The sequence below is a fragment of the Polyodon spathula genome, chromosome 7, assembly GCF_017654505.1.
Source record: "Polyodon spathula isolate WHYD16114869_AA chromosome 7, ASM1765450v1, whole genome shotgun sequence".
Taxonomy (NCBI): domain Eukaryota; kingdom Metazoa; phylum Chordata; class Actinopteri; order Acipenseriformes; family Polyodontidae; genus Polyodon; species Polyodon spathula.
Window position 1 is genome coordinate 26547507 of NC_054540.1, and position 19819 is coordinate 26567325.

The 19819-nt window shown below is 35.2% G+C and overlaps 2 protein-coding genes across 4 annotated transcripts in view; both read right to left on the bottom strand.

Annotated features, from left to right (window-relative positions):
* Positions 1–1140: 1140 nt before the first annotated feature.
* LOC121318445 (ADP-ribosylation factor GTPase-activating protein 3-like) lies at positions 1141–15112 on the bottom strand. Of its 2 annotated transcripts, XM_041255132.1 has the most exons (16): positions 14958–15112; positions 13289–13407; positions 12775–12847; positions 12350–12481; positions 11851–11937; positions 11641–11737; positions 11171–11206; positions 10535–10581; positions 8144–8289; positions 7567–7698; positions 6089–6223; positions 5549–5689; positions 3187–3310; positions 2787–2874; positions 2342–2463; positions 1141–2200 (listed from the first exon to the last, which is right to left on the bottom strand). In XM_041255132.1, the coding sequence occupies exons 1-16, from the start codon at positions 15024–15026 to the stop codon at positions 2183–2185; spliced, it is 1566 nt and encodes a 521-aa protein (XP_041111066.1). In that variant the 5' UTR covers positions 15027–15112; the 3' UTR covers positions 1141–2182. The 2 variants fall into 2 exon arrangements, with proteins under 2 accessions (XP_041111066.1, XP_041111067.1); XM_041255133.1 differs by lacking the exon at positions 11171–11206 and having other exon boundaries at positions 14958–15111.
* Positions 15113–18382: 3270 nt separating this feature from the next.
* Positions 18383–19819, bottom strand: part of LOC121318446 (protein kinase C and casein kinase substrate in neurons protein 2-like) — a 29159-nt gene continuing 27722 nt past the window's right edge. For both annotated transcript variants that reach the window (XM_041255135.1, XM_041255134.1), the window contains one exon: positions 18383–19754. In XM_041255135.1, coding sequence (XP_041111069.1) covers positions 19642–19754 — 113 coding nt within the window. In that variant the 3' untranslated portion in view covers positions 18383–19641. The remainder of the gene's footprint in view (positions 19755–19819) is intronic.

Below are 19819 nucleotides of genomic sequence, written 5' to 3' on the forward strand. Positions count from 1 at the left end.
GGTGGAAGAGGTCTCAGCCTTTGTATTGTCCATTACTTCTCTTCCAGTTAGTGTTCACAGAGATTCGTAACACACAAGCTCTAACCCTCATTTTTACTTGTTTTCAAAAGCACCTCCTTGTCTATTATTTTTTTTTAAATATAAAAAGCTGCAAGTTTTCCAGTTTTACCCCGCACATCTCAAAAACGAGAATGGGTTAGTTTCAGCTTTTTGTTTTGGTATACTTGCTCTCAGTGTAGTAGTTGCTCAGCAACTGCCTATGTATTTATTTAGAAAGAAAGAATACAAAAAAACCAGCTGTGTATCACATCTGACACCAATGAAGTATTAGTGAAAACTTCCTGTTTACATCATCCTGGTAAAATGAAGTCTGTATAATGTACAAGATAAAAGATGTTAAAACATACAAGGTTTTAGAAAAAAAATACAGGCATTCAACTCATCAACTCCAACTTAGGTTTTCTAAGTAATGAAAAGTCTGTCAAACCACAGAAAGTACATGTTATAAAACAAAACAATTTGTTGTTTTATTGACTGGTTGCTTTTTATTCAACATCGCTGCTTTCAGCAACTAAATCACAAGAAATAATGTTTGCAGAAAGCTCAGGCTAACAAAGCCACAGCAAAACATAATCCAAGAAACATTTTTACAACACTGAAAACGTGATTCAATCAAGTAATGCACATACATATATATTATACACATATATATATTATACACACTTTTTTTTATTATGCAAACCCTGATGCCCTGTTCAACACATAGGCGTGAATACAAACAGTATCATATCAATTTTTGTAGTGTATTTTTGGCTTTAAAAACAAATCGGTGGATAGTCAAACACTGGAAAAACTGTGCAAATGGTTAATCAATTCATGTTGACTTTACCCTTTTCCCATTAAAAAACTAAACTTACTACAAAAATAACAATAAAAACATTTCCCAGTGCTGCTGGGCAATGTCCCGCCTTCCTGACTTGTATCTATCATTGATTTGTTCTGCATACTTTAAACCCACCCCAACTACTAAGTGACACCACATTCCTACATTTCTATTGGAGACTCAGCTTGCAAGATTTAAAACGAGGTTACAATCAGGAATGGAGGCTTGATAGCAGGATTTAAAGCTGTATTATAGTTAAGATACAGAGGATTTAAAACAGAATTATGACAAAATGTACAAAAATGCCTACACACAAAAACCCCAGAAGAATGTGACAGTGATCATAGGAAAGAAGGTACATCTTAAGTGTTCAAGCACTGCCGAGTTACTACTATATATATTTTGACAGAAAAAAACAAAACAAAACACTCAAGCATTTTGGAAAGTAACCGAACACACTAATTTCATACAGTATATCAAAAAAATTACATTGATGAACAGTTCCTTCTAAGTGTTCTATATACTTCTCCATGATTAAGTGCTTAGTATTTAAAGGAGATTAAGAAATTACTCAATGTATTTTAAATAATCACATACAAAGATTAAAATGTTCTTAATATTTTTGGTCTTCTAACCCAAGTTAGTTTTTAATTTGCAACACACAGCATGCTTACCTTAAACAACCCACTGGTATGAACTTGTACCTTTTGTAAAATAAACCTTTTACAGAGAAACAGAGCAATTTTCAAAATGTTTGGGAAAACTTTAGTGACTGGATAATGGGCAGTTGCGAGACGGGTCATATTTGTAGACATTTTATATGTGTATATAAAGTATTTAACCACAATCCAGGGTTTTGGGATATGCTGAAATGCACATACTTCTTTGTACAGCATCTCAACGCAGATAAGGCATCTGTATTTCTCAGCATACCCATGCACATTGTTGTATATAGGGTATACCCAAATGGTTCTTTCTAAACAACCATTTCAGTATATGCTGTAGTCCAAGCCATTAACAGCAATATATTCTGAATACAGAACATTTTAAATATTTGAAAAATACAGGAGGTTACTCAACACCATTCACCCCACATCAAGCAAAGCAGCTATTAATTTACTGTTCATCACAAATAATTTTGCAGAAAATACATTTCCCTTTACAATTGTTACCCTTTTCAAAATAAACATATTGAAAATACAAGATACAAATATAACATCACTATATTCCAAACATCTCTTCTTTCATAGCTCAAGATCTGCAGTCTATGCTTATCCAAAGACATACTGGAATCACACCTCAAGAGCCATAGTGATCCTGAAAATTAAAATACTGCATTAGAATCCAAGGAAGAGAGAACTGATATGAAAATAGATAGTTAAATTAGATATAAAGTGACACGTGCAAGATGATCTGCAAAAAATGATTTTAGTACAGGAACCATCTACATATACAAACCTGAATAGAAGTCATGACTCCATTGGCCATAACAGAGAGCCTTCCAGCCACTGATTTCACTCCTTGCTTGAACTGAGACATATCGGGAGCAGTTGGCAATACACTACTGATGCTGTATGTTCCTAAAAAATAAACAGATAAATAAAATAAGCCAATACTGCATTTCAATTCATGGATGCCTGTTAAAACACTAGTTCTGCAAGCAGCAAGGGAAATGTTTAAAACAGTTGAAAGGTAATGTATTAGTACTCTGCAATACATTTACACATTTCATCAACTAATGACTGCATCTGGCTAAACTCAGAGTTATGAACAAATAAGAAAATGCAGTGACTAATCAAGCATGTTACTATTTCTATGCTGTATTTGCATTTAGATAGCATGTGTAAAAACAGTTCAGTTTTATAAAGATTCACACACTGAGTGGTGCGGTTTTGCTTCTCACCTGTTTGTTTCTTCTGCTCATCAAAGAGGTCTGCTGAGCTTATGGATGAATTTCCAGAAAACTTTTCTAGCCTAGTTTTGGCTTCATACTGAAAAAAAAAAAAAAACATCACACAATAAGCTTTATTTACTACAAAGTGCCCAATTACCTCTGTTTGCCAGCTCAATTTTGAAATGCCCCATTTGAATACCACTTCACTGTAATCTAGAAAACAGGACCAGTTTTGTAGTCCATAAGGATCCACCGTTTAGCCTCGCTACTAAATGCTGGCGGACAGCGTTCTACCAATTCTCTCTCTCTCCTTATAAAATACCCGATAACCAAACAGGTTTACAGAATACTTTATAACAGATGTACATATACAAATCTCTGAAGTGAAAAAACAAAAACAAGCACTTGCCTCTGCACTTTCTTGTTTTCCAAAATACATATCTGAAGAAATTGCTTTAGCATCACCAAACTTCTTCTGAGCGTCGTCTGTAGTTGCTTGATGTTCATATTCGTGTTTCCGACGTGTTGCGGGTCTAAAGACAATAAAAAGATCACTAGATATGGCAGATAAAAACACAAACAAATAACACACACTGCAACTGTACAAAATTAAAATGTAATTATTGTTACTTTTACATTTCTCAGCTTGGCAGAACTGTTTGTATAAAACTAAACATTGTGGGACATCCCAGGGAAAGTGGTGTCTTAGTAAAGCATGACTGAAGCTGGAGCAATAGCAGCATTTTGAAAGAGAAGATTTTCCTTACAATACTTCTACCAATTAAATGCCACCCCCTTTTTTCTTTTTTTTAAGTATACACCGACAAACATTAAAACATCCAGATTTAGCTAAATTCACAAGCGTATCACAAATTTAACATTTAAAATTACTCTATATATTTTATTTTATTTATTTTTTACACTTAGCGAGTGAACATTTAGCTGACATGTTAAACCTAGGTTTCTAACAAATAAATCAGTGAATTTAAAAATATATATTTTTTACACTTGGCAATCAACATTTATCTAACATGTCTAACAAATAAACCTGTGAAAATACATGTAACAAATCTCTTTTTTGTTTACTGAACGATAAATATGAAAAACATTATCGTTTAGTAATTCACATATGTATTCATATCAGGAGCAAAGTGAATGACACGTATGCAGCACGAGTACACAGAGATCCGGGCAACATTAAGAGTAAAACAATTAACTAGACACCTTGGAAAGATTGCAATAACAGTCTTCTTAAAGTTCACAGACAGAAAAACTCGACAGCTTAACCTTGCTTTTAAGTTCTAAGACTCGCACGTGTAGAAAGGCTCAAAAAAGCAAACACTAACTTACTTCCCGTGACACCTGTACGAAACCACTGTGTCCTAACTCAATTTTCAATATGTTACTGTACCAATACAGTTGTAATATACCTGTCCACATTCACATATGTTTAAAATAGACAGTGTTCAGGTTCTGAACTCGTTTCCATGATGAGCGCTGTCACATCTGTTATGTAATACAGCATGTTTTGCTGTCCTGTCCATGTACAGTATTTTGTTTGGAATGTTCAATCATTATTAAGAGACGGGCAGAACACGAAAGGATGAGACAAACAAAAAGGCGAAAACAATTAGCCGTCTTTAAAGCATGTGTTTGCAAAGACAGCAGGCTTGATCACTGCTTTTTTATTTTAGAGCGGCACTGCTCTGCAGTATGCTTTACCTCATAGTCATCATCACTCATTTTGTGGAGATTATTTTATCACTTATTTTGGCATTTTTGGTGTAGCCATGATAAAAGTACTGCAGCTCACTCTAAAATGTAAAGCTGTTTAAAGTATTTAAGCTGTCAAGCAAGACGTGCGCGTGTTTCAGAATATTCACTTAACTGTATCGATACCATGTCAATTTACCTGTCCACACTGTGAACAGTGTTCTGCTTTTACCAGTACAAACCTGCTCTTTTAATTTCTCAGGTCTTGTTTCGGTACTGTTCCACAACGACACCGGTATAAAAATGCTAGTGTGAACAGGGCAAAACTGAGACAGCATACCATCAATTTCCAGTTCTGCTATTTCTTGCCATGTGGCATCCTTTTTTTTGTCTTTATAACCACGGACACTGGCATAATGGTGTGCATTAGTCCTTTCAAATCAAGTTTTAATTATTTTGATTTCGCTCGCATCAGGTGTGCATTGACCTTTCACATACAAGCCCACGGTCATTGACGCGTTTGATTTGGCATTGTATGCTGCAGAGCTGCGCTTAGACTTAAGAATGTTTGTTAACAAGTATGTATTTAGCTAAATCTGGATTTTTTTTGTTGTGTTAATCTAGGAATAAATGTGATTTATATTAAATCTGGGGAAAAAATACATGTTAAAACATTAGTGCTTTTCAAATAATTTCTCAGGTTGTACAAGTCCTACAGTGATCGTCAGCGGCTCATTTTAGCTGTCACCTACATATTTAAAATGTTCTATCCTTTAAAATTATTCTTCATTTTTTTTATTTATTTATTTTAAAACAGAACTGCCCCTTTAGTCATAGTCACCCCCCCCCCCCCCCCTGGGGGGGGGAAGTGCCTCCCACTTCGTGCACCACAGATTTACCAGACTTTTGTCCAAAGCGACTTAAAGAGACTAAGGGGTGAGCTATGCATCAACAACTGCTGCTGCAGAATCACTTACAATAGGACCCTGTCTCATCCGAAGGACATCTTTGTGACAACTGCAAATTATGTGGGGAAAACATAGGAACGTCCAAGGTACCTTTCATCATGTGAAGACATTTTAGAGGTAAGAACGGGCTCAGGGTCAAATTTGCTTGAGTCTTTCTTCCACAACAAATCACTGCTATCCTCCCACTTAGAAAAAAACTTGCTTGCTGAGTCAACAGGCTCATCAAAGTAGCTGGAGGGAAAAATGCAACAAAACAGGTTATAAACTAAGCTTAAGATGTGCAGATGCAAGATGTTCTGGGAAATGGAAAATGGTAGATTTGATTTTTATACGGAGGGGAGTATGTGTACACATGGATAAAGTTGATTAAAAAGCAAGAGTGAACTCTACTTTAGAGCAGGGAGTATCAGACAGCATAGTTTCAAAGTAGGAGCTATTCAGTTTCTGACTTTTTTGTATTGATGAACTGTGTACTACACAAACAAAGCAGCAGCAGGTACTCTTAAGGTCTGATTTGTGGCAGCGCAAAACACTCCTATTAAACTACACTGTCGTTCATTACGTAGAATGTATGCATTTCACATATGGTTTAATGCTTCTCTCGCTCTCAGTACTGTGCTTGGTGCTAACCTTGATCTAGAACCAAACCCTGAATCCTCATTGTCGGGTTCCTCATCAATATACTTTTTCCGTGCAGGTTTGGACCCAGAGGGAGATTCCTGTTTTATGGTCTGCATGTCTGAAAGCACGGAATGGGAAACGCCACTGAAACAAAGATAGACATTGGAGGGTTAAATTTGAAGAAGTGTCAAGTGCTCTCTATAGCATGTCCCCAGACATACATGGCATAGACCAATGGTTTTCAACCTGTGGTACGCGTACATTTACTGGTACACAACATGCTTGCCACTGGTATGCGCAGACAGTTCTTTATGACTATATGATTCCTCAAAACACAACGCTCCCTCACAGCATCGCAATGCATCAATATGTTTGAACCAAGTCAGAGAAATAATAAATTGTGCATCTCCCTTTAAAAACAAGTGTCAATATTTACAAATGCGACATGACTGAACAATCTGATCGAATACAAATGCTTGTAAGTGCAGAGAGGTATATTAACACCAGCAGAATACGGGAATCCCAGTTTCTTGCAAAAGTTGTGATGGTGACCAAACGTGCGCGAGTACTGTTGTGTAAAAAAAGCAGCTTAAAATGAACAGTTGCATATAAGAAATATAAGAACTGTATAACAAGAATAGCAACAAATAAAAGGGTTTGTGTAGTGCACGCCTGCCATAAACAAAATGCCCTGGAAACTTAAAGAACATAATTAATGAAAGGCTGTAATGCAGCAAAAAGCCCAAGAACGAAATAAACAAGGAAGTGAAAAGGTTACCGTACCAAGCTGAAAAGTTATTTTTGTGAACTCCAATAAACTAATGTTATCTTTAACCAGTCAAATCGTAGAGTGCCTAAATAAAATTGAGTCAACACAAATAGATTTTTTCGTCTGTTGCGTCTTAATGCCAGAAATAATAATTTTAGTTACATTGTTTACCATCTGGAGTTTAAGTATGATTTAATTCCACAAGATTCCATAGTTAGATGATGACCTGATAATATCTCTTCAGCCAAAACAGCAGGCACAGTAATTAAAGAGCACCTTTACCATTATGTAAAACAGTATGTAGTATGAGCTTTTTACTAAAACAGGGTCAGCTGTTGCCGGGAAAACAAACTGTATTTCTCAAACTGACCACTTAAAAAATGTGAAAGCAGAACACACAGAAATACTTGGGACTGTAATTAGGAAGTGTACTATGTGTGTACTGCAGCTTGATTGATTGCAGTAAACAAAACAAACAAAAAATGCCATTTACTGAGCATGGGAGCTGCAGCATGCTATTCCCTATATTACTGCACCCTATGCAGCAGTGAACCACGATAAAAATAATTGGGCATTCCAAATTGGGTGGAAAACCGGGGTAAAAACCATTGGCGATGACTAAATAAAATAAATAAATATTTATCTCCAAAAACATGAATCACAATAAGAGGTTTTCACTGCAAACCACCAATATTAAATAGGCAATGTAAATACCAACCTCCTGCTGCTGAAGCCCATGCCTAGTCTTTCTGCCTGTTCCTTTTTTTTACCCTGAAAATTCTTCATCTTTTCATCGTCCTTCTTTCTTTGGATTTCCAGGTCCTGGTAGGCAAGTCTCAGAGATGTAACACTACAACACATACACACAGTAATTACTATCTGCTCACTTCAGTAGTACACCCATAACTTAAGGCAATGCAAGAAAATGGTTACAAAAATGAACACGCTTCATTAAAATGAAAAGCCTGCTAGATTATAGGGATATGCAAAAACTGACCACTATGGCTGGCACTTTTAAACACTTTAAATGAAACGTCTACATAGCACACAGGTTATCTGATTCACTTAAATAAATGTACATTTAATTAGGATTTGAACTTTGCACCTAATACCACCATCCATGTCTCGTGATGTTGCAATTGTGCTAAAGAGAAGTAAAGAAATTCTCCTGGATTGCAACAAAATATTTTTGTAATGTCACTGTCCCACTAATTTTTCCTCCAAGTGAATCAGCATCGAGCACATTCAAATCAATAATAAAGCATGTTAATGAAAACAACGCACTGTAAACCTACACATTTTCTTCTTTTTCCATTTTCTTCTTTGTGTTCTGCTCTTCTTGTTCCCTTATTTTATCCACAGTCTGGGCTTGTTTCTCGATTTCGCTGAAGCTCCTGCAGCTTACTTTTTGAGCTCCTAAGCCACCCTTTTTCGCACCAAGCTATTCAAAATAAATAAATAAATAAATACATAAATAAATAAAAGAGCCATGCTGTCCCCAGTAATCCAAAGCAGATGAGACAATTTTCAGTGTCAGTAAACATACACAAGCACTTATTTGAAAGCTACTTCCACAGATTGGCCAGTTTGTAGATATCAACTGTTTGTTATCATCAGCAAACAAGAAAACAAACCAAACTAACAATCATGGGGTTTCCATGCAGGTCAATTTACACGTGCAATGGCGATGCGCGTGCACGTTTTTGAGAATCTCGGGTAAATCAGGTTTGCAGCCGAAAAATGTGTAATGTGTAAATGACAGAACAAATGGGAAAATCCATGCCCAGTTTCACATGGAAACCCGCATTTCACGTGTAAATGTTAATGAGCATGTTTATCCTTAACTACAAATATTGCAAGGGAGCAGGTCAGTTGTTACTGTCGATTCCAAGACGGCAGAAAGTAGATGCTGCAGGTCGATTTTATGGTTAGTGGTGTAGTTCACCTTAACAATAAAACGGGCGCCATTTTTTATTTATATTTTTTGCTGTGTCTGGACTGTCATGTTGTATGTCTCTTGTGGGTTTACAGTTCTGTATAAAAACTCTTACCATGAACTGCGTTATGTATGCCCTTATTATAGTATTAAAGCAGCTGTTTGAGAATACCCTTGCTGTTAAAACTATGCTACAGTTAAACACAAAGTGCAAGTGAGCTGCTTAAATGTAACTGAATTCTCGTCCTTTTTTTTTATCCCAGCTATGTCCAAAGACATGCGTGTCTGACCTCCATGTTAATAAATAGCTGGATGTCATGAGCCAGCTCGATCGCCCAGAACAGAGCAACATCTAACAAGTTGCTGATGCCCTAGTCTCAGAACTGACCAAATAAAACTGCAAAATGAATGTGTTGATTGTGTTTTATTTGTTTGCATTAAAATGTAACAGTAAATCCAACACAACTTAAGAGAATCTCTGACAGTCCGCTTATAACAAGCAGAATTGAGCTTGCTTTTGAGAGTTGCTGGTTGTAACGTACATAAACAACCACTAACATGGGTTGCGCTTGTTGTGAAAGACAGTGCCGCTTTTTCTCGTGAGACTGTAACCTTCCCCTTCTCTCTCACAGGCAGTCACTTATTCCTGAACACCTCACTTCGTTGTTGAAAAGAGTTTGTGCAGGACACAGAGGCAGTGGCAATTTTGGAAACAAATTAATGCACTTCAGTCCGTTTCATCAGCATCTGTCATCTCCCTTTCAAGTGCCCACTACCCATATTTGCCCAAGCATGGTGCTGAATGCTTCCTCAGCAGCAGTTAGCTGACTGGACAGGTACGGCTTCTAAGCCAGGGTAGTATAAAGGGATATATAAATAGTTATATAATGTCTCCGCCGGTTTTCAGCCATGGTGATCTGTAATACGTGTTGGCCAGTTTCATTTTATACCTCAGAGTTTATTTTTAATTAATGAGTCGTAAAATACATTAGTTGAAACAGTTAACTACAAATGACATTTGAAAAACAATTTAGGCAAGAGCAGTAAAACACATTATTAACCAGCTAGGCACAATGTATTTTGCTTTATGACACCAGCTTAGATTCACTCGTGTACCAGTTCTCTGTGCATGGACACCACATTCACAAATTTTCACTAGTAATCTTCAAAAACAGCATGAGTTCTTTACGCATAGCTAATTTACATATCAATCTCCACCTTTCCCATTCATTCGCAAACAAACTGAGCGAATGGAAACCCAAAAAAGCACTTCACACAAGACATTTCTTGTGTAAATGTCCAGTTAAAAAACTTGCATGGAAACCCCATGAATGAGGATATAAATTTGATTACAAAAAAAAATCATAAAAAACAAGAGACTCAGTATAAAAAAAATGCCACATGTACACAAGTCTGTTCTGATCCAGAGTTATTCCATTTAGGCTGGTAATGTGTTTGAAAAGCATATATACCGTATGGTCGTCTTTGGTAGAAAGTACAGTCAAAATGCAACTACAGTTAGTGATTTTTTAGTTATACTGTATTCAATTTGTGAATGATTTTCCAACTGTTGAGAACCCACTGGTTGCCAAAAAAACCCTCAAATGAGCTATATACACTGTCAATAACATTTGTAAATGCATTCAACATGCATTTTCTCTATAATACCTGAACAAAAATAAAAGAAACTGGTTAAAGGGATTCTATGTGCTGAAAGATTGCAAAAGAAACATACGAAAAAGACACGTACCGATTTCTTTGCAGGCACAGACTTTTTCTTTAGTAGAAACGCTGGTTCTGTATGAACAAAAGTTAAATTAAATCATCTTCTACTTTTTGTTTGACATAAAATGTGCAGAGGCCAGAAAGCAATAGAGCTACAAAGGACATATGCAATATTACATCATGAAAGACAAACTTAATTCTTAGATCACAGGGCCTTAAAACTGTCCAAAGTAATATTACTGCTACTGTTGTGTGTAAAAGCAGAAACAAAATTAAACATTAACATTTGTGTTGTTTCACAAACCCCGATAAGCAACAATCTTGGATTACTTTACGTAAAGTAACATTACATAATCCAAGATTAGTGCTAATCCTAGTCTGTGAAACCAGCTGTTACTGCATCAAGAAAAAGACCAGTCTTGCAAAATACATTAAATGATAAAAAACAACGAAAGATAACAGACCAGAAGTATGCCTTATACAAGGACTGAACTAGAAATAAGTCATTTAAAGCTAGTTTCACTAACCCAACAATTTGCACTTATCTTGGAGTGGGTTCTGTGAAACTATTAATTTAATATAATCTGTATCTGGTGCTTTTACTGGCTTGCAGAATAGAAAATAAAGCAGCAAATGTCAGTTTACAAACACTAACAGTCACCTCTGCTATTTGTGACTCCTGTAGATGTAGAGTCAGCTAAAACGAGGAAAGAAAAAACAAACAAAAACAGTACAAGTCAGTCAGACAGGTGGATACAACACTGCTGCTGATATATACAGAAAATACAAGTGTCACATTTCAGTGACAACATTCCATAGGTTTTAAACACCTACTTCCCACACCCAGTATAATTAAAAAGCATCCGTCTGAAACAAGTAACTTGTGGTGTAGAAGGTAAAAATATCAGAACTAAAAAACACACTTCAACAATTCGAACTACAGTTTTTCTACATTTAATGCACACTGAAACACACTTTGCAAATCAACACTTGGACCCTGCTTTGGTTCACCTAAAAGAAATGTAAACAGTTAGTTAACAATACAATTAAAACTCAACTTATTAATGCATGCAATAATTGCACATGTGCCATTAACACAAGTGATCGAGATTAGCTTGTGAGGCATCTTACCCTCAGCTTTGAGCATCCCCTGTGCGGGCTGTTCTTCTACTGAAGAAGATTCAAAATTGAGATCAGTTAAATTTGAAGACGAGTCCTTTGAAGCCCCCTGTGTTTGGAAAAATTGAGTCTGATCAAATTTAAAACTGCACTATAAACTTAAGGCTGTTTGATCTATTTTTTAAATGAATTGTGAAGTGTAATGTGTCACAGTGTGCACACCTGTATATGTACTGCAAAGAAATCTTCCTCTTTATGTTGAGAAGAAGTGGGAGAGGAGGGACCATGTCCTGGGCTGTCCAACCATAGCTGGAAGAAAAGAAATGCAAAATAATTTACTGCCACATTGCAAGGTCTAGAGGCTACCAGTAGATGCATTCATTAAAAGTTCCATTTCCCTGCACAATCAGTTACTTTACATTCTCTAAATATAGTCCCGAATTTCCTGCACAACAGAGGAAACCATGGAGATAAGTAGGGGCTCGACAGCAGTAGCATTAAAAGTACAGCTAAACATGTTCATAATGACATCAAGAAATCAGTAAAGTTGTCTTAGACACAGGTTATATAATATTGAAAATGTGTATGTGGGGGGAATTCATCAGTGTGCTACCTAGCATAGACAGACCTGTAAAACAGTTGGTGTGTGTGTATGTGTGTTGTGTGTTATATAAAAAATAAAATAATGACTAATTGAAATTTGTACTATTAACACACTTACATCTGTCCCTTGTTTCCTTGTTGCTTGTGTGGCCAGAGACTTTATTTTCTCTCTACAAAGCTGTGCCGCTCGACTATTGTACTTGGCATTTGCATCGTTAGTTGTACATCCGTATTGATGAAAAAAAGCAGTCTAAGGAAAAATGAAAACATTTATTATTTGAATCCTATTTGTACAGGCAGAATATTATTTATTGAAAAATTATATTCCATTTGCATTTTCAAAAACCTGTGCATAAAAGGGAAAAAAAGATCAAAGTTACCATAATGTTACCATAACCCCTGCCACCATGGACTTGATACAGTAGATACTGGTAAAATAATAAGTGCTTATGTTATTCTTGGATTCTACTTGCTCCTTGCATAAACACTTCTGAGTAGGTCAGGTGCTTACAGAAATAATTTTGAAGTTCCTAGTCTACTTACAGCATTTGCATTGCCCCCAACTTGCATGCACCGCAACTGAAACCATGACCAGTTGGAATCTAACTCTGTGGATCTGCAAAAGAAAGGATGTCAATACAAAGTGCATTAAAATAGAACCATTTGGTAACATAGCACTTTAAACATGTGCATCAGTACTCCCCTCAATGCTGTAGTTTGGAGCTGTAATTACTGGAAGAGTGCACTAAATGAAAGTGAAATGCCAGACAATATGAAGCTTTGTTTTACCTCAAAATTTGACAAAGTTTGACGTTATGGGTAAAATACTTGCATGACCTTGCCTATTTAAATGTGTACATTTACTGTACTTAAATGCCTGAAGTTAAAAGCCCACACATGCTGCTCTTTGATAATGTTCCCTTTGATAAGGCAAAACAACAATGAAACAATGACTTTGTGGTCCTATACTTTCACTTTTTTTTTTTTAACCTCAACTGTCTACTGTTTTACTACAAAAACAATACAGGATATAAATGTTTCAAAATCATGTCCTTACCTAATAAAAGTCAAATGCACCCCAAGGGATCTGTGTGTCCCAGAGCAGTCAATGCACAGAAACACACCATAGGTTATACTCGCCCAGCTAGGGTTTTTAGCTCCACAATCAAAGCATACCTGAAAACAAAGAGTCAGTTATTTATCAGTACTGTAACAAAATAAAAAAATTATATATTTACACACACATATACATATGAAAAAACAATACAGGTGTATACTGTACGCTGCGTGAATGACAAACTGGATGGGGTGTGCTCTGTCTGAGGCTACCTGCTAATTTGAACCCAGAGGCATACTTTGTCAACTTGCAATTTGTGTCACAGAAGTTGAAAAAGATCTCTTTAGGTCTGCTTAAAAATCCCCATGCAAGTAAAATAAACCCAGTATCATGCAAAAAAAACCTAACAAACAAACAAACACTACTAATCCCTGCTGTGATTTTTTATATATGGGTTTATTAAGATACCAACAACCAACCGAATGGCCCCCTCTCGTTAGTAAAACGCTTTATATATATATATATATATATATATATATATATATATATTACACACACACAGTGGATGCCGGCTGGTGTACTTAAACTTACAGTAATTAATTAAACCTTTTAAGGAGATTTCACGTTATTCATATCAAAATGTTAATAGTTTCTGTTAATTACATAAATTGATAATTAACAGTAGTATGCTTTTAATTTGATGGTCTGTCGTGACCTTTATGATAAATACCACAGCATATAGAATATTCTCTTTCACAGTGTTACTTTGAGACTTGATGTAATGATAAAACGTGGATAGTCCAAGGTACAAAAACTTGTGGTACAACCAACCAAGCAGTTTTCAAAATGAGGACATTTGACAGTAAACAAACTTGGTTCCATTATGATGTAATAACTGTTTTAACTTTAGATATTTGCCAGAAGCTAATTTTAATATGTTTTTTTTTTCTATTCCTAAACATTTGCGCACCCCCCCCCCCCCCAAAAAAAAACCCCACAAAACAAAACACAGAAATAAAACCACCTTTTTAAAAAAGCATTACCACCTGTGGTTTTAGTATTTGCGCAATACTACAGCCATGTCAACAAAATAAATTATAACTGTCAATTAAAACTCGACTATTAAACAAATGACCGTTTTTTGTATGTATGCAAAAGTGCAGTTAATGCGAGGCTGCCTACTGAAGTTAACGCGAAACAGCTGTTACATTCACAGACTAATTTAACAAGTTTTCCTTTTGGTTATCTTTTTATCTAAGATATATACCCAAGGACATACGAGTAGAAACCGAAAGCGTTTTTATGCTTTTTACTGTATGCATTACTTTAATCCATTTCAACTTGCAAGTTAAAATAATATTGTATTAATGGAGACCACTGCACATTAACATTGAAAGATATAACAATAATCAAAATCAGAAAAAATATATTCCGCATTATAATGCACCTATCAGAATATAAACATCAACCTTTTTTTTTTTTTTTTTTTTACTAGTGTATGCAGGTGTGCACAGACCTAGACGAAAACAGGCCCCAAAAACCAAACAAGTAAAAACATTGCGACGTGTCATCACTCCATTTTTCTTACACTTCCTGAAGACAAACTTCTCTTATACGCCATTTGCTCCCACCTTAGTCTGACAGGGCCTATACAAATGAAGTGGTTTACCTTATTTGTGGGAACCGAACGAAGACGTTTGAAGATAGTTAATATGTCCTGTTTGTTTGGTACCGACATCTTTCCACCTGCAGCGATTTATAACTCACTCAGTCAGACAGACTAACAACGCCACATCAACCAGTAGTGGTCATGTGCTTCCGGACTGACACGTCAGAAGGTAGGATTTCACTCATTACGCTTGGTTAGTGTGACGTAACATCTGCGTTGATTGTTGCTAGGCGGTTCCAAACAAACAGAGCAGTCTATAGTAACAGTAAGTGCGTTTTAAAACATTTGTAGAATTGTGCAGTAAGAGGTCATATTTTATTCAGGCCTCATCTTCGCAATAGTCTATTGTAATCTGCTTCGCGATAACAACAATATCAATTTAACAAAGGGGTTCCACTCAAAATACGTTACTATTACTTTCACTAAAGGGCAACTAAAATGAACATAAGGAGGTTTACAAACGAGAGGAGGCCCTAGCAGCTTCTTGAAGGATCCAAGGGTGTCAGCTTCAACAACATTACTGGGGAGTTGATTCCAGACCCTCACAATTCTCTGTGTAAAAAAGTGTCTCCTATTTTCTGTTCTGAATGTCCTAACCCAGTATCCCCGGACTATTTTCAACATGAGCTTATACTGTAACCACTGATGGGACACTACACCTTTAAATAAAAACACAATTCAACTTTAGTATAAAAAGGCTTTTGCTTTTTTATTTAAACAAAACACACGATAGTACATTTACACTATTTTGAGGTGTATTCATACGGAGAATAACGAAGTGAAACTGTGTTAAAATGTATAGCAATAAATCAGCGTCGGCAATTCTGCGTCTTTTTCATTTATATCTACTACTCTTATTATTCCTGTTTAAAAATAGTTTTTTTTTAATGTTTTTTTAAATAATTTGTATATCAAACGATAAAGTCTGAGAGTCAATCAAGTGGGAAACGTACCTCAACAGCTTAAGTTTTAGCCTTCTTACTGGCATTAACTTTGGCTTTCAAGACACCAAGTCTACCGTCATATAAGAATGATTGAAATTGCCCTCATTTGAGAGTTTTCACACTTTTTTATTAGTTGTTCTTCCCTTTTAAAAAAAGTGAGCGCCAAAAACATTGACAGCGCCATGTTGTTTGGAACAAAATAGCAACCATCTCTAAGGAAGGGAGTGTCAGCAACGCGTGTGCTGAAGAGCCGTATTGGACTACACGTCTGATGTGTTCTGGGAGATTGAGGCTACAATTTTTTTTTTTTTTTTACAATACATTTTAATTCATTTTTTGTTACAATGTTAACAGAAAGCTAGTAAGTAAATATAAATATTTTATAAAAACACTCTGTAATGTGTATTTATTGGAAGTTATAAATAATAATAATAGTATTTTTTTTTTTTTTTATAAAATTAGAACACATTTGGAACATGAACATCAGAAACAGTACAAGGCTGGTTTGTTCAGTGGAGTATTATCCTTATCCTTAGCTTCTCCATCCATAGTCAACTCCCACCTCTTCATAACCTTTCTTAGTAGTTGTAGTACACAGACTTAAAACAGACATATATAATGGTTATGAAGAGAAGGTAATGTAGCCTATGGCGAATAGTGTACATGTACCTGTAAAGATATCTGTATTTATTTTATTGGATTACCAACTTGGTTAACTCTATGAAGGACAGCCTTATCCCTGAATATGTTCACTCCAAAGCTTAACAATTCTGTTTGTATAGTTTCACCTACCTTTCTTCTAACAACCTATTATCGTTTCAACCCAGACACCTCATTTGGATTTACGAGTAAACAAAAGTCCTGTCTTCTTTATATACTACTTTTTTGCAGCAGTTTGTTTATAAACCTCTATTACATTCACTGGGGAAGCAGAACATCAGTACTGTATGAACCCTTTCTAAAGCACCCAGCCTCGGTAAGGCTGTAAGTGTACGTATCATCTAAAGACATGGGTTATTGCTGCTTTATTGGTGGCTTTTTTTTTTTTTTTTACCACTCAAAGTTGTTAATTATGAAACCAAGACCCAAATGAAAAAGAAAAAACCCTACTTTCAGATGTGTACAATGTAGAAAACTCTTCTATCATGCTCTGTAGAAGTCATCCAGAACTGCAGATTGAGTATGAGGGAATGTGTTGAAATTAAGGGGAAATGGCACTGCTGTGGCATGTTACAAGGTAAACAGCACTGAGTCAATAAATGAATGAGGGAGTTCCATTATCACTATTATACTACAACTTTTTGAAATAATTTATTTGTTTACTTTTGTATACTCAAGCAAGCTTTTGATCAGTAAGCAGCGGTTTCAGAACAGGTGTATTAATTAGTGCCATCATTTGCCATCCCATCATTAAGTAATAATATAACAGCTGACTATAGAAAACAATGGGAGAGCAGTGTCTGGTTGTTATATAACCGAGAATAAAGCAGTGTAAACTCACTACGGTGTAGTCGATGGCATGAATTGAGGGTCTTTGTTCTTTGTGTTGTAGCACAGAGCTGGTGAAACATGCGCTCCGACTGGCTGAAATATCCTCTGTCGTCTTATCTTGTGTACATGTTTACAATACAGGTACATAATAATACTGTATAACCCTAATCTTACTAAGCAATTTAAGATGGTTTAAAATGCACAGTATGGGCATGGCCTGATTCATGCATTGACAAGAAGCAAGACAACATTGTTAAAAACTACTTGTTGAATGAAAAAAAAAAAAAAACTACTTAAATTCCAGAACTTCCACACAGTATAAAACATGAAAATATGTGATTAGGGTGGCAACATTCAAATACAAAATGACATACATTACAAAATAGTCATCCTAACAACAATCAAGCAGTCATATACAAATCAGTTTATATTTAATAAGAAAACTCCCCCGGTGAAGACAGCAGGCAACATACAGTATTACAAGTGTTAAACACAGTAAAGTGGTTATTAATAAACTTACAAAGCTGTATATGTGATTTTATCGCATATGAAATGACTATGCAAGAATGATCAAACACAATAAATACGTGGGTGACAGAGGTGTGTTTCCTTAGCCTAGTTTGAGTACTGTACTTAGCTTGGTAGTGACATGAGAACAAGTTTAGAAGATTATAGTGCAAGTACGCAGTATCAGTGAATAAGAGTATCACTTCCGTAAAACTTCTGGATATGGAATTTTTTTGTTAGCATTATCTTTTTTTTTTTTTCTTAAACAGCTTCTTCAAAAGACCACCCAATACATTTTTTATATTTTATATGCTGTATATACATAAAACTAAATAGCTACTCTATTGTTAGTTTCATAATTTACATTTGATATTTCTGCAAAATAAAAATAAAATAAAAAGCCGTATAAGCGATTGCTCAAAAACAAGTGTTTTTTGTTTCCCCCCCAGCCAAGGTTATCTTATATATATATATTATATATATATATATATATATATATATATATATATATATAATATATATATATATATCTATGTGATCTGAATTATTGATTACTGTTGTGATAGACAGCAATGAGACATGGCTATGACATTACCATTATCATATACTGTACAATTGATTTGAATCACAATTTTAAACAGCAAGAAAGTAATGCAATAAATCACTTAGAGTAAACAGAGATCTATTATAAATGAACAGTCTTCAATTTACATTTAAAATTCAATAAGCACATATTCCCTCGGCCAGTTTATTTGTTCATTAATTCCTTTTTGATATATAAAAAAGAGAAATACATTTTTTTGTGTGTCATTTGTTTGCTATCTATACTTTTAAAATCGTGTTGTAATATTTGCAAAACAAGTCAAGATCGATAAGGGGCTTCTAGTGTTAATATTAATAAAAACTGTAATTCTAATCCTCCCTCTTCAAGATATGTATGTTTTTGAAACGGCTTAAAATATGAATCTCAAAAATACACACAGCTATGTGCTTGATATTTCCATCAAAAATTAAAAGTAACCAATGACCACAGTCAAAAAAAAAAAAAAAAAAAAAAAGTTTCCATGCTTATAGCAAGCATAAGGCTGCAATGTCAACATACATTGCAAACGTTTATAACCAACCTCTAATGTACACATACACCCATTCCTGTACAGCATAAAATAGGCATAATATTGTGATGCTAAAAGATGAAAGCAATAACAAAAAAATTCTCCAAGAAATTCTTAGTTCAGGTGTAACAGGTAAAAAAGATCACTTAAAATTATTTTGGAAACAAAAGTAAATTACCATCCAAAATGCTAAAAGGCATGTATTTTGTAACGTGCTAGGTTTAAAATAAAATGGAAAAAAAAAGTGTAAGGTACAGGTAATATGCTACCTTAATAAATCATATGTACAAGCCCTACAAAATATATAAAATCAATTCAAATATCAGACTCCAGACATTTGTCACAATACGGACCTGCAACTTTTGGACTGCAGGCTAGGTTAATTAATGAACAAGGCATCTCCTTTTTATTATTATTACAATTTAACAATATTTTCAAATCAGCATTGTACTAATGAATAAATACGTTTTAATACCTAGCCTTGATCAGTATTCCTGTCCAAGCTCTCCTCAAATATGATCAAAGATCACATGTTAACAATGACCATTAAGTATGTACTTTTTCATCCAAATCTTTGGAAGATTTACAGGAACCAACCACTGCAGCATATTCTTACAACTGATTCTTTTATTATTGGATTTCTTCCACGTAGTTCGCTGGGTACAAGCCAATTTGGCCACTGCTCAGCCGTCCTTTGCACCAGCCTTGTTCATCCTCATTTCCTATTTTGGTTAGACTATCACCTTAAAAGAATGAAGGAAAAGAAATAGAAAGTGACTCAATGTCTTACCTGTCAGATACAATACCC

Excerpts from the sequence above, each read along its gene's own strand:
- LOC121318445 (XM_041255132.1), bottom strand. The coding sequence starts at position 15,026 with ATGTCGGTACCAAACAAACAGGACATATTAACTATCTTCAAACGTCTT. Across the intron at positions 7,699-8,143 it reads ATGGAAAAAGAAGAAAATGT|TGTTACATCTCTGAGACTTG; the intron begins GTAGGTTTACAG and ends TATGTGTTGTAG. Across the intron at positions 6,224-7,566 it reads ATGGGCTTCAGCAGCAGGAG|TGGCGTTTCCCATTCCGTGC; the intron begins GTTGGTATTTAC and ends TCTTTGTTTCAG.